The following is a 27,660-nucleotide window of genomic DNA, read 5'->3' as shown; positions in this document are numbered from 1 at the left end:
AAGGAGGGGACTTAAAATGTACAACAAAGCCTCTGAATGATTTTACAGATCTTTTCCCCTCCAGAAGTCTTTTACCCTCTTGATTAAACCAAGAAAGGCCTTTAAAAACAAGTTAGCAGAATTGGCTGAACAAGAACAAATTAAGAGATGATGAGGGCTTGAATTTGTTTTGAAATATGTTCTTTACAGCTTTTACAGGGCCATGTCTCTAGCCTGGGGCAGAGTATTACTTGTTAAAACCAATCAACATGTTTATGTTAGATTTAAGCTTGATCTATTAATAGGAATCCAAAATGGATCTGAATGTCCTCTGTTTCAGATGTTAACTGCTTCCCAGGCTTTAACTGGATCTCACTTCTCAGACATTAGCGTTGCATATTGAATACATTTTAAAATGTTTGTTGGATTCTGACCAAAAGGCAGGTTCAGAGGTCCTGTTGGGACTCTCGCTTTCGGTCGGATGACCATATGGTCTAGACAGGCCAGTAGGATGAGGGCTGTCATGCAGCAAAACAGAGGATTTGGAAAGTCAGACCAGTTCCAATTCCAAATCCTTTTGGGTCAGATCCTTTTGGGTGGCATTGTGCCTCTACTAAGAGTTAGTACCAGATGCTAGCCAGAAACCCTGTAGCGTGCGGCTACAAAAAGATGATTGAGAGATGATAGATAGTGCATCTTTTGTGTTGGATGGTGTCTGTGGAGCAGAAAGGGAATTCAGGTTTTGTGTTGGTGAGGGGACAAGGTGGGGAAGTAGCAGACGTGGCATGTGGCTGTGACAACAGGCTCATAGATGTAAATGGGGTGAGGACTTTTGGAGGCTTGATTCAAGTTCTATCAGAGAAAACAGAAGGAATCCCACCAGTTTCACTAGTTTTTGGACAAGACTCTAGTCCTACAGGCACTCAAGCAAAGCCCTCTAAAGTTGGGAAGATTTCTGATCACACCTGAAGCCCTTGCACTGGGTTAACAGGGGAGGTTAATGCTGCTTTCCGTTTCCTGCTACTTTGGGGGAAAAAGAGAGGCTTGGAGTCGCCTGAAGACAAAAAGTAATGATGGTATTGGGATTTGTTTTTAACACTGTGCCAATACGTCCAGGAGCTGTATGAGACTTGATTGAAGGTAGCTGCTGGGAGCTAGCAGGTTTATAAAGTCTTACAGAGCTGTTCATGACCTGTGATGTTACGGTATGTTCAGAAACCTTAAAAAAGAAAAGGTGAATTCAAGAGTGTGGCTAGTGTTTCCCTCGCAGTCAGTACAGCCTGATGTCGCTAGGCCGCCCTAACAATACTAGGCCTGCTGATCGTAGACATGACAGCTTGCAATGGTATTGCATCCTCCGGTTTCTTGGAAAATTGTATGTGCTGCTTCTGGGTATTGTAAATTCTTTGCAAACGTTCCCGTGGGCAGTAGGAGAAGGCACAAGGGCATCTCCAGATAAGCAAGGGGTGTTTGTTTGGGGTAAGCTCCTGGAAGGTGACAGGGCTCCCGCTGTTGGGCCATAATGGCCAGAGGGACACGTTTAATGGAGGGATGAGCAGGAGGGGGGCTTCCTGCAGGAATACTGCTCAGAAAATGAGGGGAAAGCCAGTACGCAGATGTAATGCTAGGTTAGGACAAGGAAAGTAATCTGTAGAGGAATTGTAGAGGAATGAAGGCAGGTTAATTAACATTGATAATATACAGCTGTGGGCTGTCTTCAGGGGAGGTGGGTTGGTTGATGTGGATAATGCACAGCTGTGGCTGGGTCCTGCTAAGTAGTTAAATAGCTTTAAGGACGATATGAAGAGGAATCCTGGATGAAGAGAGACCTGGAAGAAGTAGGGGGAGGAGAGAAAGTACCCCAGATGTAGAGGAGATAAGGAGAGGCCCAGGAAGAAGCAGGGGCCTGGCTGAGGAGAGGCTGGCTGGAAGAGGAGCCTGAAGAAGGAAGACTCTGGGTGCAGCAGAGGCAAGAAGCAGGGTGGACTGTCCTGAAGAGGATGAAGAAACAGCCCAGACAATAGATGAACTTTTGAAACCTCATGGGGGATTGGTGGCTATGCTGACGCAAGGTGCAGGAACTACTTCTTGAAGTTAACTTGGTGTGTGATTGTAAAAGCCTTGTTGCAGCAGCCTAGTTTAGATAGTGCTGCGACAGTAATCTTACCTAGAGATCTGACTGAATCATTTCCAATGAGATCTGCTCTTTTCTGGCATTGCCACCCCCAGGATTTGGGCACCCTGGAATGCCTCCAAGTCTGCTTAGAGTGCATGAAGAGTCTTTTTGAGGTCAAAAGGACAGTCTAAGCTCAGATGTTTCCCTTTCTGCAGGGTTTACAATGTTAGACTATAACTAGTCTGGACTTGGAAGCTGGCTTTGGATCACCTCCAGCCTGAATGAGCGGCAGAAGTTTAAGCATCTGCGTGCAAGTCAGGGTGATGTGGGGAGAAGCCAACACGGAGCTCGGTGTGGGTGATTGTCCACGTGCCCTGCCACAAGGCATGATAGGACACTGTTCCCACCAGTGTCACCCTCTGTTTTGGGGAGGTCCAAATTTTCCTCTGAGCAGCACATGCCTGAAAAACTTGTGTTCACTCTAGGCTACTGTGGCAGCCAATTAAGGCTATACAGTGAGATGGATCTAAAAAGACCAGGGAGGTTCTTTTGTCTTACTTCAGCTCAATTCTTTCTGACAGGAAACCAGGCCTCTGTGTCTCGTGGAAGAATTATTCTGAATTGTTAATCTTCTTCATGCATTTCCTTGCTTGGTGATGACATGCCTGTTGTTGAGCTCGGCTGCTAACAAAATCATTATCTGTCAAGTGGCTTCAATTTGCTGAGAAACCAGTCATCTTGGTGTATCTGAGACTTTGTGCTTACAAGAGGGCATGCTGGAGCATCCTTTTTATTTCCTCTTGGCGTTGCTGTGATCTCCCAAACACTTGGCTTCCCAGCGGTACCCCAGAACAGGCTCTACCCTTCCCTTTGCTGTGATGGGCTTACAGGATCTCTGGTATGTTTTGGACATACCTGTCTCACAGAGGAGAGGGAGCCAATCTGTAAGCCCAGAGCTCCTCAGAACTGAATGAAAAAGCATAAATTACATCAATTTCAGAGAAAAAAAACACCTGGTTTTAGGTTGGTGGGAGCAGTCTGCAGGCAGCCGTGTTGAGACGGGCTGGGGAGAGTTGTTGGGCAGGCAGGATGTGCTTCTGCCCTTTGGTGCTGACCGGTATGAAGACAGCCCACACAGAGGGGTGCAAGTACAGGTTGCCCCTTAAAAAGTGGGGCAACCCCCATGCTCTCAGCAACAGCTGGGCAGGGACGGTGGTGGGGGCTGATCCGGGGTGTCCCTGTGGCAGGAGCCAAGGGCAGCTCTAACTGTCCAGACTAACTGGGAGTGTTTCCAGAGTGTATGGCTGGGCTGTGGTGGTCCTAGGGCAGCACATGTAGGTGTTTGGCTGGAGGGCTGCTGCCTTCTCACTGCCTTCAGGCTCCAGGCTGGGTATGAAAAGGCCTGCTGCTCCTTCTCCCCTCAGGTGTGGCTCAACTGACCTGCTGCTTTCCTTGTTCAGTGCAAATTCTTTAATGCCCTTTAATTTCTAATTATTTATTTATTCCTTTGGGATAAACTGAAAATGTGAGAGAAGGCTGGGATCAGCAAAACAGCAAGGCAGGAGGGATTTTATTTGAGGAGAAGTATAATTACACTGACCAGGTTTGCATAGCATTTTGTTGCAAAAATACAGATTACAAGTGCTGAAAGAGAGCCGATGACCTATCGGTAATAAGGCACAGATGAGTAATTAAAAAGATGTGTAGCTAATGGCATTGATTAGAGAAAAAAAATGTACAAGCTGTACAGGTGGAACAAGGGCAGCTCTAAGCCAAAATTTACAGAGCAAGGTAACTTGACATTTATGTAGTTCTACAGTTGACATGGGTTTTGTCAAAACTGTAAAGAAAGGGATTGATTATCTGATCATTCGTAGCAATCATTTTTAAATAACTGACTCATCCACACAAATATGACTGCCATGGCCTGCCTCTCCAAACAGAGGAGTGAATTAAAGAATCAGAGTATAGGTCATTTCATTTATTCAGAGCAGTTTTGATTGAGATGGTGAAAAAACAGCTGGTTTGCCAAAGTATGTATTTATCTTTTTTAAGTAGCATTATCATCAAGTAAAATGCATTTTTATGAATTCATAAATTAAAAAAATACTGTTCTGACTCTAGAAACACTATAATCTGGCTGTTAATGTGATATCGTCCAAATTGTTCAGACTGGTGTGACTAAATGTCAATCTTCAATTCCCATTAGCTCTCAGTTGGAAAGTGAGTCCATTTCATGTTTGAGCAAAGATGGCCCTCGGTGTGCAGTGTGGACCGCAGCCTTGGCTGCTCTGTGTGCCCTCTCCTACCCTCCCCGCAGAGCCAGCGACCCGCTCTGTGCAGCTTTGCTCTCATGTATGAGCTGTCTTGGGATCCCTTGAAGTTAATGGATGGGCTTGGATACATATCCATTGTGCATAGAGAAGATTAATTTACATATCTGTACTGCTCAGCAACAATTATTAAAATCGCAGCAGAGATCAGAGATTGCTATAATATCTGCTCATACTTTTAATTAAGGAGATGTCTGCTGTGCATTGGACTGTACATCCTAGCGGCAGCTGTCTTTGAAAGCACCCCATCTCCTTTCCCAGAGTGTGTTCCTTGCTAAAAGGAGCTCCAAAAGCAATTGAAGATGGAGAAAACAAGACTCCAATGGTCTGTTCCTATACATGCCATTCAGTTAGGGTGCTTATGGAGCCCATATTGACCATTTGGAGAAGACAAAGGCATGTCAGGGAGTACAACCCATTTTTAGTCCCAGTCAGCAGCTCAAAGCCCTTCCCTGTACTCTGCAACTGCTGAATAATCTGTTGTCCAGTTAGGATTACCCTGCTTGGTGCTCAGATACTGCAGTGCTGAACCTAGTACAGAGCAAAAGAGATATGATTTTGTTTCAAGGAAGCTGAATGTAAGTAGATCCATATGTAGTGTTTTAAAGTGGTTTTGGTTTTTTCCCCGCAGCGATGAAATCAGGAGGCACCCAGCTGAAGCTTATCATGACGTTCCAGAACTATGGACAAGCATTGTTCAAACCAATGAAGTAAGTAAAAAAAGTCTGTGAAATTGTGGTTGAATAGCCCGTTGCTATTTTCTAAGCCTTTAAAAATTTGCTGTAGTGTCTCTCGAGGTTAATGTGTCTGGTTTCCTAAGCTTGCTGCTGACTGTAGAGCTTCAGGTCTGTTGAAACCTTGCCCTGCTATACTGGTCTTTGGAAGAGATAGTGAGGAGGCTTCAGATACATTACAGTCTTCTTGGGAATGCTATTCACTCTGATCTCTGTGAAATATCCCATCATAAATACAGCATGTTTGCAGCATCTCCTTCCTGTGTAAACTTACTCCATAGGTCTGAGCTCTATCTAGTGTCAGTGCTCCTCTGGAATATGGCCAGACAAGGGAGCTGGTTCAGAACAGCTTTGGGAAGAGCTAAATAGTGTTTGTCTGATAGATTATAATTTAATCCACTGATTTACTGTTGTTTGTATTAAAGAGTTCTATTAGTCATTTAGCTATGGCTATGCTGACTCTGTGAAAATTTGAGAGTGGTGCTGCAAGGTAATGAATCTAGACAGAAAAGGAAGGAGTAGGATGATGCAGCCTTGATTTGTGCCTGCCCAGATCCCATTGAGATGAGGGAAGTTGTTCAGATGCAAAGCAGATGTAGATGAGTTCTGAATCCTGACCTGTGTGTTTGTATTGTAATAAGGAAAATGACTCTGGGCTTATTGTAGAGGGTTTAGCCAAGACACTTGGTGCTGCAACATGTGTAATGAAGCCACTCAGTATCTGTGTCAAAGGTACCACTGCAATAATAAATCCATTTTCTTCTTTTGTTCCCACTGTAGGGAAGTTCAGTTAATTTCCTCTAAGACGGTCCATAAAAGACTAAAGTACCAAGAAAGAGTGTCTTGGAGTGTGTGTTGGCGTTGTGTTACAGCTGTAGCGGGGAGCACAGCTCAGGGCACAAAGACTGAGCTGGAGACTGACAAATTCCCTGTTTTGGTATAGATTTTGCTGTAGATCGACCTCAGACAGGTACAGATTTGGCTTGATCTTATTTGTCTGCCAGAAGGGCCAAATAATTTGCCCCACTTTCCTTCAACCCAAGTTTGAATAGGAACCCTCCTTATGTGTGTTCATCCTGGGAATTACAAGGAAATCCTGTGAACTTCCAGGCAGCACAAGGCATTTGAGAAGGCCAAATGCCTCTGTGTCACTACCCAAATTGCACACAAATTTCTCCATGTTTCTGGTGGATCAGTGGTTGCCTGGGAGAGGTCAGAGGAAGCACAGGTAATACTGCCAAGTTAGAGGAAAGGCAGAGTGTCAGAGAGCATCTACTGCAACATCTTCCCTTCCTCTCCCTGAATGCTGGGATCATCAGATCAGCAATGCATGGGTCTGTCCCCTATATGTGCAAGTTTGATGCATATAGGCACAATTCTTAATTGTGTCTTGTCCAAATCAAGCTTTGAGCAGCCTGTAAGTATTTGGCGGAACTGTGGTTGTGCTGTTGGCTTTTTATGTAGTGTGTGATCTGTTTCTTCTCCATTTGCTCAGATGTAGATAATCTCAGTCTTTATCATTGTATGACATTGTAATTCTGGGAATGCTAATGAGATCAAATTGAAAGTTTACAGTTTCTACTGTACTGTATGCAGCCTCAGCAAGATGATGGATGACAATAGAGGTACAGCCACGTTCCTGTGTAGAAGCAATTACTACCATACACTAGAACAATAACAGAAAATTATATCTTAATCATTCAGTTTGCTTGATTTGAAGAAGGGCAGCAACACCCTGTTTTCTCACTGCTCTTTGCATTACATACACCACTGGAAAAAGCAGCATTAGAGCATTCAGCAGCTGTGTTCCCAGGCACCACACCTTACAGCAGCAATGCTGCTGTGTTTGTGCTGAGCATCACTGAACGCGTTAGTGATTTTGAATAAGGTTGTTTGCAAGCATTTGTCTTCATTCTGATAACAGTGAACAGGGAGCTAGATGCTCAGCTAGCGTAAATCTTGCTAGCTCCTTTGGCATCTGGTCCCATTGGCCTCTTTCACCAGCTTATGGACTGTTGTTGATGAAGTTCTTGGAGAGGTTTGCAGCATCATTTCTTATCCAGAAATAAGCAGCCTAGAACAACAAAAAATAAAAATGAAAATCAGGCTTTGAAGCTATGAGACTCCTTCTTGTAGGACCCTCTTCAGGCCCTAGATGCTTTCCAGGCTGTTTCTGGTGCTCTTTCTTTTCTGCAGGGTGCCCTTCTGATCCAGGCTTCACAAAGCTGGCTTTGCCTTCCCAGGACAGAGGGCTATAGATCAGGGCCAGACATCTGTGGTGATCAGAACTGGCAATGTAAAGGATGTTTTTTTCTAAATGGTTTCATCAGAGAGCTGCAAGATATTGTCCTGGTGGCTGCTTCTTAGATCAGCTCCTTGGAAGGAAGCCCTTGGTGGCTAGTCAGGCCATCTCCACATGGTGCATCCCATGAGTTTCAGTAGTTACTGTGTTACTGGCTCCACAGCTTTTCAGAGCAGCAGAAATTAGGCTTTCTTTTCTCCCAAGCTGGTAAGTGTCTTCATACAAGCAACCTTCTTCATGAACTCCAGGTAACCCAACCATTAAATAGTACCGAGTGTCCAGCTGCAAATGAAAACTGGGGCCTCAGTTTATCGCTTAACGCTGGAGGGGGCAATATGAGTTGCATGTCTATGTTAAACTGAACTGAGCCACTGTTTTTTATAGAAGAGTTTACATCAGTAGGATTTCAGGCCTGATCCCAAGGAAAATTGATAATACTGAGTGTCCTGCCCTGTCTGGGATCTGAAGTACTGAAAGCTGAATGGTGTGAGGCACATATAGGGTAATATGTACACATGAGGCCAGTCTCTACCTGGATTTGATTCATTTGAAGTACCTGGAAAGCTGGTTTTGCTATACATAGCTGTATCAGTACCTTCCACATTGAATCGATACCTGTCTGAGCAGGATTGCAGCAGACGGGAGAGCATACAAACCCTTCCCAGACACGGCTGGGCATCTGTTAGCCAAAGGAGAGGTCTCCAAACCTTTGGCAGTGACTTCTGCAGGGGAGTCATAGTAAAATGCACTCCTGGCAGATTGCTTGAAACCCTGCAGAACACATCTGACTTGCTGTGCCCTTTCCCAGCCTCCCAGTTCCATGATGAATTTATCCAGGGAGCAAGCCAGCTCCAGAAAGGCCCAGGCAGGATTTAGAAATGGGGAAAACAGAATCTGCCTTTGCCACCTTTTGTGTGCAGTGTTTGACATTAACTGACAACTTTTCGTTTGGTCGTTGATTCAAGCTAGTGGAGCAAATGAGAGGAGGGAAGCTTAACAGTCAGGGAAATGTGATAGTGGTAAATAAAGCCTGATCATCTGCAATTATTTTATTTATTTGTGGCTCTGCGTCTTTATTTCTGAAATAATTGCTCATAAAGTATTGCAGAGGAAGCCAAATCTATTTATAAATCCTATGGCCCAGTGTAGATTCCTTTGCTAATTCCAAATGCATCATAGAAAAAGCAAGTATTTGCTAAAACTCCAGGGAAGATTTAATGTATTTGCAATGTATCTTACAGTTAATGTGTAGTTTTATTTAGCTCCTAACAGTTCAATCATACAAAATTATTACCATATGGGACAGGAAAGAAATAGCAGCCTCCCCTTCTCCCATGATTAGTGTGTCTAACTTTACTAGTATTGTACAGCATCATATTTATTTACATGATCACTGATCTCTGCAGCTGCAGCCTTCTGTATGACTTATCAGGTAGGGGTGGTGTAGAGCCATAAATTTCAAAGGATTTTGGCTTATTTGTCCAAAAGGAACATGTACTTCATAGTTTTATTTGGTTTCCCTTTGTTTTTGCTAGCTGGTGGAGTTAAATAACTGGCTCAGCAGCAAAACCAACACACTGTTTTATTTTTTTTCTCCCAAGGCTTTATTCTGGAAGTGGGAGATTCTCCTCCAGTGGAGTCAGTGTTAGGATTCCTGTTGCATACACTGGTGCCGGGATCTTGAGAGAGATTTTCACAGTTCCTTATGGAAAAGCCAAGTAGGAATGAATAGAAAATGATACCTTATTATTGGAGTTGTGAGAAAAGTGTCCTGTGGTATGTGTTTAAGAATGACATCTCTCACTCCCAGTTTTATAGACTGCTTTGTAGAAATGTGTAGAAAGGGTATTCATTATAAAATCTTTGTGGTTTGTTTGTTCCATTCAAAGAAATACTACTGTATCTAGTGAACTCTTTTGACTGAAACAGGTAAAAAACAGTTCTGTTCCAACTTCAGATTTTGCTTGATATTTTTAACATCCTTTTTCTTCTGTTTTTACACATCAGTGCAGGATTGGTAAGAGCCACGTGCCTGTTTCTCTCAGTAGCTGAAGCTTGCAGTTAAAGTCTTTAGTACAGTAGAATCAATTAGCATCAGAGTGGTATCAGGCCAGAAGAGACTTTTGGGGTTGTGAAACCGGTCTCCTTGAATCATAGGTGTTCATCTCATGAAGTCCCATTCACTAACCGACCAAACACTGTTAACCATGTTGTTTGTAACTCTTGCCCTCACTATCCCTCCTGAAACTCGCCACTGTAGAAATAATGCCACCCACTGGTTCCTGCAACCTTCAGTCGTGCTCCATCCTAGTGCCAGCCACAGAATAAGCTGGTAGCCACTGTCTAGTGCAAAGCTAGTGCTCTACAGAAATAAACCAAGTGCACTCACCTTTCAGCTTCTGTAATGTTCCTCTAGCATATCTTTTGGCTCAAAGATGTAGGCACTGTTAGCTGGGCTGAAATCTAGCAGCAAAGGTCATGGGGAAGATAATATTTTTGTTTCAATTGGCAAAGCACAGCTTTATACTGGCTTTTAGATGTCATAGGGACAAAGGATTAGCAACGTTCTTTAAGATTCTCTTTGATTTCCTTTTAGGATTGCTCAGCAAATAATGCATCTTTTGATAGGGATATTAAATAGGCCAAACAATCCCCGTAATACAAACAACTAGTAATCGCTTTCATTTCCTACAGTTATATTCCCTTTCTGAAGCTGCAGCATGACTGTTGTACCTGTGAAATGCAGCCTCCAGGCCTGATTATCATATCAATTAGGCTGGTGTAATTCTTCCAAATTGGTAGCATTGCTTCCAAGTCAGAGGAGTTGAAATGAACTTCAGAATCGGGGCCACTGAAAGGTTGCTTTCCTTATTACATTGCATATCATGCTGGTTTGAGGAAATACATTTTGCAAACCTGTTGCATTTCAGCTGGCAGGCATCCAGTATAAACATACTGTTATAAGTCAACATAGCAATTAAATCAAATTGCAATGTTTTCTCTGAGCAGCTAGAGAAGTGAGATACGCATCCAGTAGCTGCTATGCTAGAAGCCTTCCAGGATTAACACTTCAGCACACTGGAATGTGCTGTGTGAAACCTGACTGAGCAGTCGCTGGTCAAAGTACAAACCCAGCCGCTGTGTTTCGTCCCTCAACTGAAGCCATATTACTGTTCCAGTCACTGGAGAATGCTGGTGTTGCGCAAGGTTTGTTAGTGGAGACCTAAGGTTGAATAAACTGGTCGGAAAGCTTGAAGCTGGTTATCCCAGGATTCAGTTTATTTAGGTGTATTTCAGAATTGTGTCTCATTACATCATGAAGAAGAAATGTTTTCTTTGCTGCTGGCAGTAATAAACAGTAATCAGATATTCTGTGGACCTCATCCATGAGACTTTGGGCTTTTTAAGGGCATTCAAATCTTTACCTACCAAATCCCTGCTGAAATGTTTACTTGAGTGAGACTGACAGGCAGATTTACATCAGGAATAAACCTGGAGTAAATGGATGAATTAGATCACTTGATATTTAAAGTACACAAGATCTGAATGTGGTCCTCAATAAGGACAGTAATGGTTGCTGTGCAGTATTTTAGTTCTTTATCTTTTGGTATATTATGTGTGACCTGTTTTCTCTTTTATAACTAATCCTGTTCATCAGATCAGACTTCTTCTGTATTTCAATGCAAATTGTGTTCCAGCACTCAGCAGTGCCTCTGGTCCAAATCTCATTTATGCAGATTGGAAAATCTGCGGTAACCTCAAGGGGAGCTGGACCAGGATTGAGGCTGACTGATGGCCCTGGACAGCAATGAAATCCAGCCTTCTGTCTGTCACTGTGCACTGCATTTCCTCTTGCTAGAGCTCAGCAACGGCTGGCTGAAAGATTGATCAATCCCATCCAGACCAGGAGCAATTTGTTCTCAAATTCTGCAAACATGTTTATGAAATGACCCCAGAGTCAACGTCCAGGTAGCTCAAAGGTTGTCTGTTCAGGTTAGGATCTGTAGGGATCTGAGACAGCAGCGTTTCACTTTCGGCACCAGCTCTGTTGTGCTGTCCCAAGCCAAAGCTGCCCTGGGTAATCCCCTCCTGGAGCCAGGCAGGAGCTGCTCTGAGCCAGGATGGGACAATGTGAGTCCCAATGGTGGGGGGGAGCAGACCCTCCTCCCACAGACCAGGGCTGTTTTGCTGGACATCATTGTGTCCATGGGGTTCAGCTCTATCCCACTTCCTGGCACTGGGCACTGCCATCCACCACTGCTGGTGGCTTCTCCCCAAAATCCCTCTCCCCTGACTGCCCCATGGCATCTTCAGCTCCTGACAGGAGAAGACTTCACTCTGCAGCTCACAGAAACGTCAGCCCCATGGTCTCTGTGACTGGGGCTTTTTGCACAAATAGTTCAAGCCTTGCATTTTAGTTCATTTAGTTGACTCATTTGTTGGGGTTTCTCCACAGTGCTTAACATCTATTTGTGTTCTTGTCTTACGCAGACACAAATGGCCGCAGGTACTGACTGTACCTGCACCTTATTGTGGTTTTAAGGGAGTGCTGAGTGGGCAGTCCTGTTTTACAGTAGTGAAGTGTCTCTGCCTGATTAGCTGCCATCTATCTAAGTGCTTCTAGAATCTTGCTAATTAGTCTTTAGGAACAAAGATACACTGGTGTTTATTTTTTCTTTAAAAGCCAGCCACTGCAGCAGCTTTTTTTTTTACCATAGTGTATTAGGAAAGAAGCATCTTCAGTGACTGATCTTAATCAAGCTGCTACTTCATTTTAATTTTCTACATCCCAAGAAATGCAGTCCTGTGGCTTTGCCTTTTAATAGGAGACCTGCTTTCAGTTCCTCAGTTTCTTATTGCACACCTTTTTACCCTGTATCAGCTGTGTAGAAAAGCAGCAAATGTTACTGAGGGAGGAGCTGGTGTGGAATGCATAACCTGTAATTTACTGCTAAGTAACAGGGCTTGGTACGCAGGGGACTCGTCAGTGTAGCAGTGAGGTAAGATGTCCTTAGTAAATCTAAGCAAAAAAATGTGTCCAAAATGTTTTCAGTGGGATATGCAGATATCACTACCCTGAAATATTTCATGGGAATTTGTCTCCATTTCTTTACAATTTATAACCCTTAAACTAGGCTCAAGAGACTGAAATTCAGGGAAGGAAAATGATTTGTGCAAGACTTGTGGTGTAAACCAGAGGCTGAAGCTGTTTTCTGTCTGGAGCAGTGTGTATGCTTTATCCTGGAGATGAGTTGCACTGTGCTCATCTCCCCCTTTGAGAGGAGTTATTTTTGGATTTTTATGGAGCTAAATTCCTCCTCTTCTGCCGCTGGCCCTTATCTCACACAGGGATAGATAGCTTTGGGGATCCCCACCACTTTGAAGGATGCAGATGGGCATTTGGCCACTTGCACCGAGATTTGTTTCAAACTTGTTTGCTTTTCTAACAACCATCTCATTAAAGTCACCAACATTTCTGTAGGGCTCTTGAGTTTGGGCTGCTGGCTGTCAGAAGGGGCAGGAGATAAGCAGCAGTGAAATGCATATGGTGAAACAGCGTGGCTGGTAGCTGAGGACCCGCATCCAACTTTGCCGGAGGTCACCGGTTTAGGCAAGACAGTCCTGCGCTCAGTGGTGATGAAAAAACTGGGTGGCATTTGGGAGAGACCCACAACCGAAGTAAGTGTCTTGCAGGTCGAGACAGGAAAGTTTGGGCAAAGCTGAGAGGCTTAGAGTGCACAACGCATGTCCAAATTACACCCTTGGTGTGGTGCAGTTGGTGACTCACAGCTGTAAACAAACACGCTGGACACTTCTAACTTTTTTGTTTTTTCATTTTCAGTGTCTGGTTCATCAGTGTTAGTACTTTTCTTGTTAACTTACAATTTCCACCCTGCTGTAACATTCTGCATGTGTGTAAATAAGTGAGAAATCCTGGAAGACTCATTTGCATGTGAAGAAGTAGCAGAAACCCAGAGTAAGTAGCATCTGCAAATGTGTGGGAGCTGGAGAGTAGGGGGGGGGACAGGAAAACTGTTGTAAATAGAAGCAGTTTAAAGTGCTGGATTATGTGCTACGGATAATAAAATACCCCAAGCCAGCATGTAAACCAGATACTGTTCTCAGCAGCAGCATCCAACTGATCCTGTTAGCACTTCAAGCCCCTTTTGTAAACCTTGCTAATCGGTGGTCCAAATTCTTTAGGCAGGGGTGGTCACCCAGCCAGAGGATGAATAACGCCATAGCTGTGCGTGGAGACCTGCAGTAGCTGGCAGAAATATTGCACGCAGACTTCAGATACACGCAGTCTGCATATGGATTTTTAAACAGCTTTGGTTAGCTGGCATAAAGCAGAAAAAAAAAAAAGAAGATTCTGTAGACTTAAGGGGAAATCTAGCAAAGATTGCTATTATTTTCTTTAATTTTTAGTAGGACTGATTGATGTTGTTTGATTCTATCTCATGGTATACAAGAAGAGAATCTTGACCCAGCGTATTTGTGCTTCCCTGTATTTTGTGCTTGTTTGAATCACTGAAACAAGATAATCTGGCCAAAACTTTCAAACAAACCTTTTGCATCTGATTCTTTAGGGGTTTATTAAGCAGAAAATCTGATTCCTGGGGCATAAAACCCAGAGGTTTTTCAGCCTTTCATGTTGCAAGCCCAGGTTTTGTGTCAGGGCTCTGAGTGAGCCTCAGCGAGGAGGAGGGGAGAGGGATGCTGTGCTGCGAATGCCAGCTCTGCCTCCTGGGGCTGATGATGGCAGCGACAACTTAAAGCAAAATCCTGTTTTTCTCCATAAGATTGAGATGTGGGGCTGGGGGTTGTTGACAGCAGAAGGATGGGGTGCAGTGAGGAGGGTTCATGCCAGCCCTGGGCAATGTGGGGATGGCAGCTGTCCCCTTTGGCATGGACCTAGTGCCACTGCGAGCCTCCGTGTCTCCCCCCAGTCACAGCAGCAGCCAACCTGACATCTCAGGGCTCTGACACCAGCAAAACAGGGTGCCCAAGGAGGGCACAGGCTGCTTTCCTCATTGCCTGCCTCATTTTCCTATTCCCAGAGCCAGCTCAGAGTTAAACCATTATTTTTTTTTCCAGCCTTTTGACCCTAGGTACAAGAGCCGGGTAGCTGGGAATTTAGCCCAAAACATGCCCTTTTTTTTCTCTGCCTGACCTAGTTTGTTGCTGCCCGTGGGGAGCTGCAGGGGTTTCTGCTCCTCTTGTGCCTTTGCTTTGGAGAGTTGGGCTTTTGTGCTGCCGATTGTATCACGGTGCCTTGAAGTTATCTCGGCGTGCGCTGGATATTTTGGTACAGAAGCTGCTTTTCATGTGCTTTTGTAGCACTTGGGGCACTAATGCTTTGCCTGAAGCAGCAGTGAAGCCTCCGCTTTCGTGCTGGGGTACCGTGGGGCAGTGCCAGTCCTCAGTGAGTCGGTGGCTCTGGGCGGTGTGAGGCACAGCCGGGTCCTGCTCTGTTAGCAGCCGGCGAGGCCGTGCGGAAGAGATGGGGTTTGCAGCATATCCAGGCCACCTATTCAAATCCAGGCTCTTTTGGCACCTGTGAAATTGTCTGACAACTTGTGAGCGGGCATTGTGCCATGTGAGCAGATGGGCATGAATGTCCTGGCAGCCAAGAGCCTGGGATGCTCATCTGGCAGAGGGGAGCGAGAGCAGAGCTCCTCCGTGCTCATGCCCAAATGCCCGTCCCTCCTGAAGTTACCATGGGAAGGGTGGGCACAGTGATGGGGTGTCTGGTTTGGGCATGGGGTGTTTCACAACAGAGGTGATACCCCCACATTCTTCTCCCTGGTTCCTGCTGCTCCATCGCCCAGGACAAGGTGGTTTCTGAGGTGCTTTCAGCCTGAGTTCAGCTGGGGACAGCCAGCACCTGGCACTGTCCTGCCACCTCCAGAGCCTCACCTTGAAGGCAACAGCACAGCAATTTTTAACTACCTCTGCTAGGTGGTTTCCTGTGGGAGGCTGGCTCTTGCCAGGAGTGAATCCTGAGATAAAAGGATTAAAAAGTCCTTTTCAAGGCTTCACAGAAATTGTCGTGGGGGCTTTCTTTAAAACATAACTGCGGGGCCTTAATGCTTACTGCCCTGAGGGGCAGCTTTTCTCACACAGGCATGCATTTCATGATGATTGACACATCATTAATTAACTGTTATTAATTAACCCCATAATCTGAAGGGATGGGAGGAGGAATTCCTTGCAGGCCTGGATCCTGTCATTTCTTTGAATGTGCAAGTCCCCTGTTCTGCTGTACTCCCAAACCCATCTGTCTTTGGGACTGAAGAAGCTCATAAAGAAGGCCGGACTAATGAACAACCTTTTATAGCCCCCCCCTTCAACCACCTTCATTTCCTGCCAGCCGCAGTTCAAACATGATTTGCAGGAGCAAGGCTATTTGTATCTGTTACTCTGAGTTTAAAGGAAGAGAAATGTGGAAAAAAAAAAATATCGGTTGTTTGCCTTTCAAGCTCCCCTTGTTCCCTGCTGTGTAGGATATGATGCTGTAAAGGATGCAGGATTCGTCTGTAATATAACACTAGCTCTGCGTGTGGATGGTCACATAGCTTCTTTTAGGCTGGCTGTGCTATGAAAGCCCCAAGTTAAGACAGAAAACCCTTCTTGCTTCTCCATTTTGGCCCTGGCGTGATGACCTCTCTGTTGCACTCCATAGCCCGAGCTGTGCTGAAGTGCCCGGCTGCACCCAGAGCAGCAGCAGAAGGGACAAATTCTTCCCATGCTGACTTCAGCTGGGCTTCGCTGGTGTCCTTGAAGACTTAATTTTGCTCCAATTGTTTTGAGCCAGCCCATATCTTCTGCCAGTTCTGCCTGGTGGCCTCTAATGATCTTGTATGTCAGACAGCAGCATGATTATAGCTTTATTTAACTTACTTTGTCTACATTTGCCTTTCAAGGAGCAACAATGCAGCAATTCTGTAGACTAAATGTGGCCTAAGAAAAGAAATTGTCCTGTTTATCCACAAACAACAGTTTCTTGGGGTGATGCCAATCTCAATAAGACATCCGCGGTGCCGAGAAGCCAATAGTCATAATCACTGATCAGTGTTTTGCTGATGTTTTGGCAAGGTTTTGCATCCAGTGTTGTTGACCCTGTGCTTTTTCTATTATGTGCTGCATCCTTTGGCAGGAGAAGGACCTTCTTGGGGATTAGAATGGTACCTATATTGCAGGAGGTGCCTAAAGCTCTTTGTTTGGCACAGCTTGTCCCTTTTATTCAGGGCTGCGTATCAGGGTTCATCCCTCCCATGCAATTTCAGGCGCAACAGTGTTAATCCTGCCATTTTGCATCTCTGCAACTGGGAACGGCCTCACATTGCTGACATCTGAATTACATTTTTAACAACAATTTCCTTTGTTATATAAAATGAAGCCAAAACAAACACTGGTATTGGAGGCTCACTTTCTGGCTTAATTAACACAGACCTTTAAATGGATGAGGACTATGAATCATTTTTGTGTAGATACTGGTTTTGGATTTTTTACTTGCTTGCTTGTGAAGGATTTTGTTCCTTCCCGCCCCGCCCCCACACCCCCCCCCCCCCCACCCCCCCCCCCCCCCGCAACATAAGTCTATGACTTCTGATGCAGTAGGACAATTTGGAAAAGCTTTCTGGTCCCTCTTACCTAACTGTACCATTATTAGATTATTGGATTCTCTCTTTTCTCCCTTCCCCTAAAAATTCACACTAAAAGGGTGAAATTGCAGTGTATTGAATTGCCTGATATTGCACTTATTCTTTATTGCAGTATCTTCTGGATTTTAATAGCAACAGGCCTTGAAACTATTTTGGTGTTACCAAAGGCATTTAATATCTGTGAACATAGGGAAGGTATTTTCTGGCACTCCGCAATGACACCGAAGCCCCAAAGAATTACACTCAGCAGCCCTGAATTTCAAAGCCTGACATCACTGCGAGCAAGGAATACAAATCCATCAACAGTAGCAGGATTTTAATTGCTTTTGAATGATTCTATAGAAATCTAAAATTGCTTTGTGGGATGAAAAAAAAAATCCCCACTTTTATCTGTGAAGAGGTTTTAATTCTGGCGAATAAAATAAGTGGCTGCTGTAATAATACAAGATTTTTTTCCCACTGACTGTGTAGCTGTTCCTTCAGCCCCTGCCTGCTGGGATTTTATCCTTGAGCAGTGAGACATCAGAGTTCATCAGATATTATACGTGGCAATTGCCAAACCAGGAGAGGCTCTTTGGTGACTGGAAGATTTGTGCTTCTGTTGCGTTAGCTGTTAAAAAATGAGACCACCTGCTTTCTTCTGCAATGTGACCTTCTCTAGCTGGTCATATGCTGTGTTTTCTCTGTGATCAGATCTGATTTTAAGGGTAATCAAATGACCAACATTGCTTGAAAACCCAGTAGTACCTTGACTCTTGCTTTACAGTTTTCTTGTCTTTTTTTTTTTTTCTTCTTTCCTCTCCCTTTTTATGAAAGGAACAAAAACCTCTGCAGACGTTTCTACATCTGGCTTAGCTTCTGGTTAAATGCATCCTCAGGGAGTGCTGGAAAATATTACTTCTCCTGTTTAGAAGAGAAGTAAACGAGTCATATTTTCCAAAATAGTTTTCAAGGAAAGGAATATCAGAAGTTGTTTGTATTTTCCTGTTTAATAGATCTGGTGAACACTTACAAATGATCAGCATCACAAGAGAAGCGCTACCAGAATGTGAATATTTCTATCATCTTGGCAAATGCCTTTACGGCTGGCACGAGCCAAGGAAGAGTACGTGGCTGAGCCTGCCCAGGTCCCTTCCCTGTCCCAGCCCTCTGTTGTGGGGGGGTCACTTGGCTCTGCCTTGGGCTGATGTGGGGATGGAGTCAGCATCCTCCTGGTGTGAAGGGTGGTAGAGAGCAGCATGTCCCCTGCCCTTGCAGGTTTGCAGGCAGAGCAGAAAGCTTTCCCCCAGTTGTTCACCCCCTGGGTGGACTGTAAGAGGGATCACATTGACCTTTGGGGGTCTGGGGCTGTCAGATCTCTGCGGGTCAGTGGAAGGACTCTCCTTGGTTTCAGGGGGAACCAGATCTCACCTCTCATCTTACTTCAGCATTTCTGTTTGTGAATCAGCTGGACCTAAAATATTGAGGATGCCCAAGGCAGGAATCACAGAAAAGATATTCAGGGCTCCTAAACTGGAGACCACAGTGGAGATGGGGAGCCTGTCCCATCTTCTGCCTCTCCACGTGGCTCCTCGATGGACAAAACCTTTCTGAAACCTGAAAAAACCTCAGGCCAGGGCATGAAAAAGTCCCCGTATCCCCCATCTCTACCCAAACCAACATTACTGATGTGGCTAAACCTTTCCAAGGCTCTCAAGGACATTACCAGGCATCTCTCAAGTGGAGCCATAATAGCATTTAATACTGGTCAGTAACAACGTTTATTTAACCAGGTATTAAAATTATTGTTGAGCTTGTTTTAGGGAGGAAAAAAAAAGGCAATATAGAATTTTATATTTCAGTTAGCATTAAACTTGCAAAAAGATGGCTGGTTGCAGCATCTGAAATTCTCCACTGGTATTTTTCCTCTCATTTCAAGCATGTTGATACTAACATGTATTAAAGTAGAGAAACCCTTCCTATTGAAGGCTTTAAAATATTTTTAATTATTTCCAGAAATAAGCCTAGCCATTGTATTTTTGAAGGACAATTATTTTATCCTTTCTTGCATAGCTACACATTTAAAAATATACTTTAAAATAATTAACTTTAGATGGTTTTTCTTCAAATTGACCATAACATACTGGACAAATCTCTTCAGGATTAATTTTCCACCTAGCTGAAGAAATTAGCTATTGCTTTCTCCCTCCCACCTCGAATCCATGCTAGAATGGTTACCTGGATACCCTGCCTGTAAAGGATGTATGTGCTGAAGCAATTTAAATAGCCTGATTTGTCATCTAACTGCAGACATCATTATCAAAGCATTATTTGGCTGGAACATTGTAGGCTGAACATGGGTAACTCCTCTGTGTTAGGAGAGATTTAATTTAACCACCTTGTGACCAAATATTGCCTGTCTCGAGTGTGGAGCCGCAGAGGGTCTAGTGTGAGGAATAGGAGCTGTATCTGGGTAGGACGTTATTTTCCTGTGGTGCATAGCTAGTGGAAATGTATTCTGCATCAGGTTGAAAACAGGCTCTTTCAAATATGTTGCTTCAGAATCTACTGATTCATTTATTTTGGGGCAAGGAGATAATTTTCCTATGATGGGGAAGAGGGAAAGGAGGGAAAAACAAGCCTGGTTTTTGCTTTTTTTCTGTGTAACTTTTCTCCTTGTCGCAGTCCCAGTTTCAATTTCTTCCTCTGGTTACCATCTCTGTTTTTTAAATGGCAATTCCATCAGGATGGAAAGACCCTTATAAACAGTTTTTTAAAAACAAGCTGGTGACATTACAATGATGACTTAAAATAAATTTTACTGCATGTGATCGTGTGTAAAGCAGAAAATAGCGGCTGCCTCTGATAAATCCTGCATGTCAGAAGGCAGAAATAGTTGTTTCCCTGGAGTCCAGCTGTTGAGTGTGGTCAGGGAGGTAGTCTGTGCATAACAGTAAGGAACACGTGAAAACAAATCTGAGCTTTACTAAGAGGATTCTGTTAGTTTTCAGATCGCTTTTTCGTTCTGGATTGAACCTAACACACCATTTTAAGGCTTTAACCAAAATCAAGGGGGGTTTATTATTGATAACAATACGATTTGGAAAACTCAGCCTGAGTCTGGAGATTTGTCAGGTAGGTTCAATAGAATCACATCCTCCCATCTAAGCTAATTCTGCAGCTGCAGCTGAATTGCAGGAGCACCACAGTTGCATAGGTGCCAATTACATATTCCTGAACATCCTTCTTGGCAAATCAACTTCCAAATCATGTTCAGGAATCATAGTCTTAAATGAAGCAGGGCTGCAAAATATTGTGCTCATCTATGGTGCAAGTCCTCTTCCTTTAGTTGTAATTGATGTTACAAAATATTTTATGGCTTCTGTCATTAGTATTCCCAATTGGCTCAATCTACAATTTATTTCATGCTGTAAAAATGCTAAGAATTTTTTACTGATTAGCAGCAACAGTAGGGCACATTTCTAGATCTATCAACAGGGTATTTTTGGGTTGGAAAGGAGTCTTTTGTCTTTGAATTAAAATGTGTCTAGACAGTCTTTTTTTGTTACAAATCTAGCAAAATAAAGATACTTTTGAGGTAGTAATTAAATTCTTTTGGTGACATACAGTCTACTCTGCAGAAGGCTTCAGTATAATGAATATATTTATTTCCAGGAAATCTACAGTATTTTCCTTGCCATTTGTAGGATTCAGCGTATAAATAATGCAGGCCATGCTGTGCTGCTTTTCAGTTCATCCCAGGAAATTATGCCATTAAAAATGCCACGGTTCTATCAGGCACATAGAAACACAGCAGGTAAAGAGAATATTCATGTGATGAATGGTGACAAGAAGCAGCATCAGATAATACGTAACCCTGCAAAGCACACCTCAGATGATGAAATTGTTTGCAGTAATTACAGTGTGGAATAAGACTGTTGTTTAACATCATGGCAGTCAAACTATGATCCATCAAAGTGGGCTCTGAATTTGTAACCCACAGTTAGGATTTGGTGGTGCCAAATAAAGTGAAGTGAAATGAAGAGCTCCGGAGAATCCCCTGCCACCCCAAATTCGCAGTCGATAAGTGTAACAAAAACTTTGTGTGAGCAGTTTTGGAAGTAAAAGGTCCCTGTAACTTCCCACAGACTTGCTTTTGTATGTGAGCACATTTTGCTATTTGAAATCTGCGATTCAGATGTTAAAATATCTCCTCTGCAAAAACAGCAATCACTTTTGCGGTGTTCAGACAGCAAAAAATTATCCGGTGTCTGAACTCACAGTCGTGTCCCTTTGCTCAGTAAGGTAAGACTGTTCTGTATGTTTAAGATGGAAAATTTACCATTTACTATTCGTAGGCATTACTTATGCACAAGCAGAGCTTTAGTACGTGTTGCAAATGAAAATTAAGTACATGATGTGCGTGGAAGGAGTTTTTCTAACTATTTATGGGCTGATCACATTTTGAGCTAGAACTCACTTGGTTATTTTTAGTTGATTACCATTACAGTAGTAGTTTATAAAAAAGCAAGAAAATTCTCCTGCAGTTCACAGACCTTTCTTGCTGGGTCTTTGCCTTTCTTGCAGAGTTGCAGTTCAGAGAGACTTGCAACTCCCCCAAAGCAGCTTTGTGTGTCTTTGTGCCTTTCCTTCCAGCCTCCCAGCTGCATGCAGAGCACTCGAGTGGGTTTTGCCAACTTGGAGCCACCTGCTCTGGTTTGGAAGTGGACCATGTCTGCTCTTTGGCAACCCAGGTTAGGGTTTCCCATCCCTCAAAGGCGGGTACCCACGTGGAGTGCATGTGTTTGCCTGGTAAGCTTGGAAGAGATTAGTTTTCGGAGTTAGAGTTAGGTGTAACGGGTACAAAGGGACTTTGTGCAGGACCGAATTCAGCTGAGCATGAGGCTCGTGTGTGAAAAGTTTTTGCTGGATCTCTCAGAATAGTTCAAAAAGCCAAAAAATCTCACAGTCTTTGAAGAAAAAGCCTCAATCCAATTTCTTGTCTTTATTTTCATGATAGAAGTCAACAATTTCTGGCATTTGCTCTTTGGTATGCCTTTGGAAAGAAGTTCCAATAACTTTAAAGGTGCAGATGTAAAACATAGCTACAGCACATTATTAGCATGAGTGACTATTCCTTCTTTCTAATAAAAAAGTAATGGAAAACTATTAAAACTCATGAAATAATAAGGCAAAAGCATATGATTTAATATGGTCGTCTATCTGGAAATGCACATCGTGCATAAATAATCAGATGTATCAGCAGGGAATCTGCAGCCATCTAACAAGTAAGTTGTTTTGCAATTGCCATCTGACCTGTAGATAAGTGGAAACAATGTCTTCATTAAACTTAGAAAACTGAATATTAATCATTAGCAAAACCAGACTGCAAGATGCAAGGGAAGTCTTGCTATGTCCCCAGGAGCTGTGTGCATGTACCTAATGGCAGGATTTAACTATTAAGGTCATATCAAAAATAGATCTGCTATTTGGCAACAGTGCTTGCTGGCCAGCTACAAGGGCAATCTGATTTAGGATGTCGTTTAAAGACTTATTGTATGTTGGCGGAGGAAAAGGTGTATCTGGAAATACTTCCTAAAAGACTTGACTTCACAGGCGGTATCAAATAAAGAGTCTTTAGTGGGGATGAACTGGGTTTTTAGCGAGGATGAATGTTGTACTGAATGCACTTTCTTAGAGACTGACTCGCTCCATCGCTCCCCCATCCTTTCCAGCAAGCTATGAAGCAACTTGTACTAGTGCAGAGCTTTTTCCAGCCCTGCCTGAGACAGCTTTAGCCAGGTCTACTCTGTACAGGTTTTTCCAGTGCCTTCCAATAACACTGAGCCAGGAGGCTTACCTGCCAGGTGTGGCTTGTTCTCTTTTCCTCTTTTTTTCTCCTCTGGGTACAAAAGATTAAGAATGAGGACTTTACGGAAGGGGGTTTTGTTTGGTTTTTGATGTTTACACTGCTCTGTCCTCTGCTCCCTGTTAGCAGAGCTGGAACAGAGCTGGGAGGCGGAAGCGGGAGGTGGCGATACCCCCAGGTCCCTGAGGCATCACCACCTCACGCTCTCGGACTGTGCAGTAGTTATGTAGGTGAGATCCCTAATTTAAGGAATGCGATTGATGTGATGGCGTTGCAGCAGTGTATGCAATGCTGGAAATCAAAAGGTGAAGCTGGTATTTTAAAAGGTGTGACTAAAAAGATCTATATATGTGTAGAAAATAGAATGGCAAATTTAATCCTGCTTAGCATCTTTGGGTCATTTTGCAGGTATTCCTGCAGGCAAGCAATGAACCCACTATTTTGTTTCATTTGTTTTCCTCTTCTACCTGTTCCAACCAATAAGCTGACTGAGTCAGAAAGTAGTCTGCCTGTCTGTAACTAAGCCTGTAATACTTTCTTGACGTTCATATTGCTGTTGAGCACTTGTGTCAATACAATCATTGCCTGTGAGCTGCATGGAAAACAGTGGATGGGGGAAGGGGCTGGGGGGGGGGGGGGGGGGGGAGGGAGGGGGTGCAGAAAGCAACCAACAAACAAAACAGGTTTCATCTTATCAATATTTGTGATAAAATGAAGATCTTCGCTCAGCTTTGTTGGACTTTACTCAGACATTTGATCATAGCAGCCTACTGGTGATTGCTAAGGAGGGAACTCGAAGGACCAGTAATAAAACACAAGATGTCTTGTGTGTTCTTTCTCATCCAACATCTTAGTTCTGAAAGTGTGAGGCAGACAATGTGCTTGGACAGAGCTGGAATTCCAATGTTAATTTACGACTCTTCTACTCTTGATACTAGCAAGATCTGTGGAAGATGTCATGGGCATATTCAAACTAAACACTAAAAACAGAGGTCATGTCTCCTGTCCCCCACATACAGGTGTGGACAAGAACGGGGTGTTTGCTGGCACAGACGGCTTGTCTAGTTATTCATGTTAATCAGCATCTGCTCCGCGCTCCACTGAAGTCACTGGGAGGCTTTTCCCATGACTTTGCTGGCCTTCACATTCAAGTGTGGGCACATTGGGTCCCAGTCTGTGAACGGGTTCTGCCCTTCCTGATCCAGTTCACCTTGAACGCAGTGGGAGACCTTTCACTGAGTCAAAGGAAAGTTGGATGAGACCCAGAAACAAACAGTAAATGCTAAAGGAATGAGATGGTGAAGTCAAATGATTAAACCATGCAATCGCTTTGCTTATACTTATCCTCACAGTTCATATTAAAAGGTAGGAAAACTGAAACACAAGCATCCTTGGCTTTAGGAAAAACATAGGCCTTTCTTTGAAACCAGACTCTCACAAAACTCCCGTGGGCTAAGCACACATGTATCTATTGTGCTGTACGGTAGATAAGCTTCATATTTTGTAGACATTTAAATGCAGTTAAAAATTCAAGGAGAGGTAACCAGACATGCACTGTTAGAGAAAAGCAGCTGCATGTCATAAATCAGCTCCATAAAAAAAATAATTTGGCAACAATGTCATTTCACTAAAGGTTTTACTGCACATCTTTTGCACATTTTTCCTCTCTTCTTTTGTCCTCTACTCTCGTCTCTTTTTTTTCTTGTGCTGTTTTTTTGAAGCTCTGCTTTTATTATCAGCCCTCTCACGCTTTGTTGTAATCTCCCCTTATCTTACCAAGCAACCTCAACATAGGCAGGCTTTTAAGTTTAAATTAGCCAAAACTAATTCCTGTTTTGTGAAGAGGAGCCCACTGTTTCACATTGAACACTAACTCAGCTGAATCTTGCTGGTGGAAAGCATTCCCCTCTGTTTGACTAAATGCACACACACATGCAAAAACACACACATACACACACCCTTCTTTCTCTCCCCCACACATTTGAGTGGATGCGCTTTTATGATCCACCAAGCGTGAATATTTCTCTGCACCTTGAGCATGGGAGTTCACTGAACGCATTGCTCTTGATGGGAGATGTCTCTGTAAAACAGTAATTGCCCTGAGCAGCCATGCCAGCGAGAGTTTCTTCCCTTGTAGTGCTGTGGAGCAGCTCCCCTAACACCCTTCTGCTCTTTGGTTTTTCATTTGGGGCATATTTCAGAGATTTCAGTAGGTCTTTTTTTTACTTAAGATGGAGTGGGTTAGGCTAATGCTGAGCCCTTCTCTACTGTTCTTTTAAGTGACGCTCCTCAAAGCCTCCAGCTCAGTTTTCTTCCTAAAATGCTGTGTCTCTGACGAGGATTAAAGGCAGAGAGGGATAATGCTGTGTGGAGAGTGGGGACTGCGCTTGCAGCCCCAGCAGCAGGGCTCACATGGAGGCTGCAAGGTTAGAATCCTCCTCTCGGTGGAGATGCAGAAGAAGGAGATGCTAATACGGCTTGATTTTCTCCTGGGAGTAACCGCAGTGACTCCCTGTGGGCTGCGGAGTGTTAACCCACCCTTTATCCAGCCGACTGCAAGCTAAAAGGACCCTGATGTGTAATTCCCAATGTAATTTGTGATTCATGTGGTGCCCTTAATATAAAGCGCAGATTATCAGTGGGGGTTTCCAGTCTGGAAGAGGAGAAGTTTAGAGAGAAAGTAAAGTTTTTTATAGCATTGTAAAGCCGCACAATTAATCCGTGAAATGGCTACAGAAAAGGGCTCCCAACCCAGTGCACTGTTACTCATGCAATAAATGAAAAAGAAAGAAAATGGATAAATAGATAAAAACTGTTGAGAAAGATACAGCGAGTTAATTCAAACTGAGCCAAGGAGTGAAACATGTGGGTTAATACTAAGATGGTCCGTGGATTCTTTTTTCCTGAAAAGTTGGGGCATCCTCTGACCAAGGCTGAGAAATGCTGTTCCTGAGCACTCACGAGGTTTAGGAGCACCCTGGAGTATTTGTGCTTGTAGATCATCTTGGCAGCCACAGGTCAGAAAGTGACTACCTCAGAAATGCTCACAGTGGCAAAGTGGTGATGTCAGCATGTTCCCAAACAGGTAGCAAATAACCCAGGTGGGACACGTGTCTGTCAGGGGAGATCAGCCTCTGTGGTGTGTTGATCAGCTGCTGGTTTTTGCAGTGGGATGGGGCCAGTGCCTGTGCACAGCTGGGGAATGGCAAGAACAAATGCTGTTTGGTGTTCCTTGCTTAGGCAAAATTCTGATTGGGAAGTAAACACATTAAAAAAAGGAAGTTTACCGACAAACTCCAGAACCAGCTTAGGGCAAAGAGTAAGTTAGACACATTCAGGGAGATCGTGTTTGCTGACAGGAGGAGTAGTAACAAGATAGGAGTAAAAATAAAATAAATTAAAAAAGAGTGAAGCTGCATAGTTCACTTTATTAGAGCCATGAAATACCACAGCATATCAAAGCAATCCCCATTTCTTTTGTAACCACAAAGTAGTCTGAAACAGGCAATTACACCTTCTTTCCAGCTCAGAGAGGCGCGTAACCCTTTGCCACACATTAAGGAATGTTAATAGCAGCGGTAAGGCGAGTTCAGGGGTGCGTGCGCTTTGCTGGGAAATCACACCTCCGAGGAATTAGAAACACTCGGCCCTGGGGAGCGATTATCTCGCAGTAACCACATGCCTGCTGTCCTCAGTGGCATAATTATGGAAGAGTCTCAGGATCTGGGAACGAAACAAGCTTGAAAAGCCGAACTTGCAGTTCTCCTGGTGAATGCCCTCCCGTGACCAGCAGGACTGGGCACCAGCACATCCTCTGTACCCTTATGCAGGGCACTCCCTGGGAGGACTGATGTGTACTGGCTTGAGCTGAGCTCCGCTGGCACTCGGTGGATCTGGGGTTTGCTGGAGGAAATGGCAGAAGATGCTTTGCTGTTCTGGTCCCCTGTTTCTTATTTTATACTGGATGTGGGTACAGTATCCAGACTTAGAGATCCATAACTGGTAAAAACAGCTTACTGCACAAATGAGAATTTCATGCTCTTTTTTTATGTATTGGTCTGCACATGCACACCATGTAGGCTCTGTGCCATTAATGCTTTTGACAGTAATTATCTATCTGCAAAATCTTGGGCACTTAACTCAGTGCAATTCAGTATCCAGTAGCTCTTGAATAGTGAACTGTAAATAGAAAGCCAAAAGTGTTTGACTTCTGCATGGTTAGGTGGGAAGGGAGAAGGAAGCAAGCCATAAGTTTGCGTTGTTACTCCTTTGGGGTCCTTGGGAAAGTGGAGCTCCCCTATACAAATGAAGATGTATGGGTCACCCATGTGACACAAACCAGTGAAATTTCAAAGGATTTTTCACTTTTTTAGCTGGATCCTGAGCATAAGCCACAATAAAATGACAATCTCATTGTATGGGCAATAGAGAGGTGTGATTACATTAGGTTTTATCCCTATTATACAATCTTAAGATCTGCAAACGTGTTATTTGAGAGCAAGAGAGAGGAGAAATTCAAACCCTGAACTACAAACTGAGAGAAGGAGCCTGTTACCAAATGGGCTGAAGGCAGAGTGCAAACACCGTGGTTCTTCTAGTTGTGTCAATATTCAGTTGAAGCGACTTGTGCCGCTTGGGCTGGAGAGGAAAACATTGGGCCTGCATTGCTCATACATAGTG

General features: G+C 43.8%; 1 protein-coding gene across 1 annotated transcript in view; it reads left to right on the top strand.

The window, feature by feature from the left end:
* Window positions 1–27,660, top strand: part of FAM20C (FAM20C golgi associated secretory pathway kinase) — a 60,824-nt gene that overhangs the window by 8,067 nt on the left and 25,097 nt on the right. The window contains exon 3 of the mRNA XM_055708565.1: window positions 5,060–5,138. Coding sequence (XP_055564540.1) covers window positions 5,060–5,138 — 79 coding nt within the window. The remainder of the gene's footprint in view (window positions 1–5,059; window positions 5,139–27,660) is intronic.

The sequence above is a fragment of the Falco cherrug genome, chromosome 4 (genome assembly GCF_023634085.1).
Source record: "Falco cherrug isolate bFalChe1 chromosome 4, bFalChe1.pri, whole genome shotgun sequence".
Lineage (NCBI taxonomy): Eukaryota > Metazoa > Chordata > Aves > Falconiformes > Falconidae > Falco > Falco cherrug.
The sequence above is the reverse complement of the archived record's forward strand: the minus strand, read 5'-3'. Positions and strand labels throughout refer to the sequence as shown.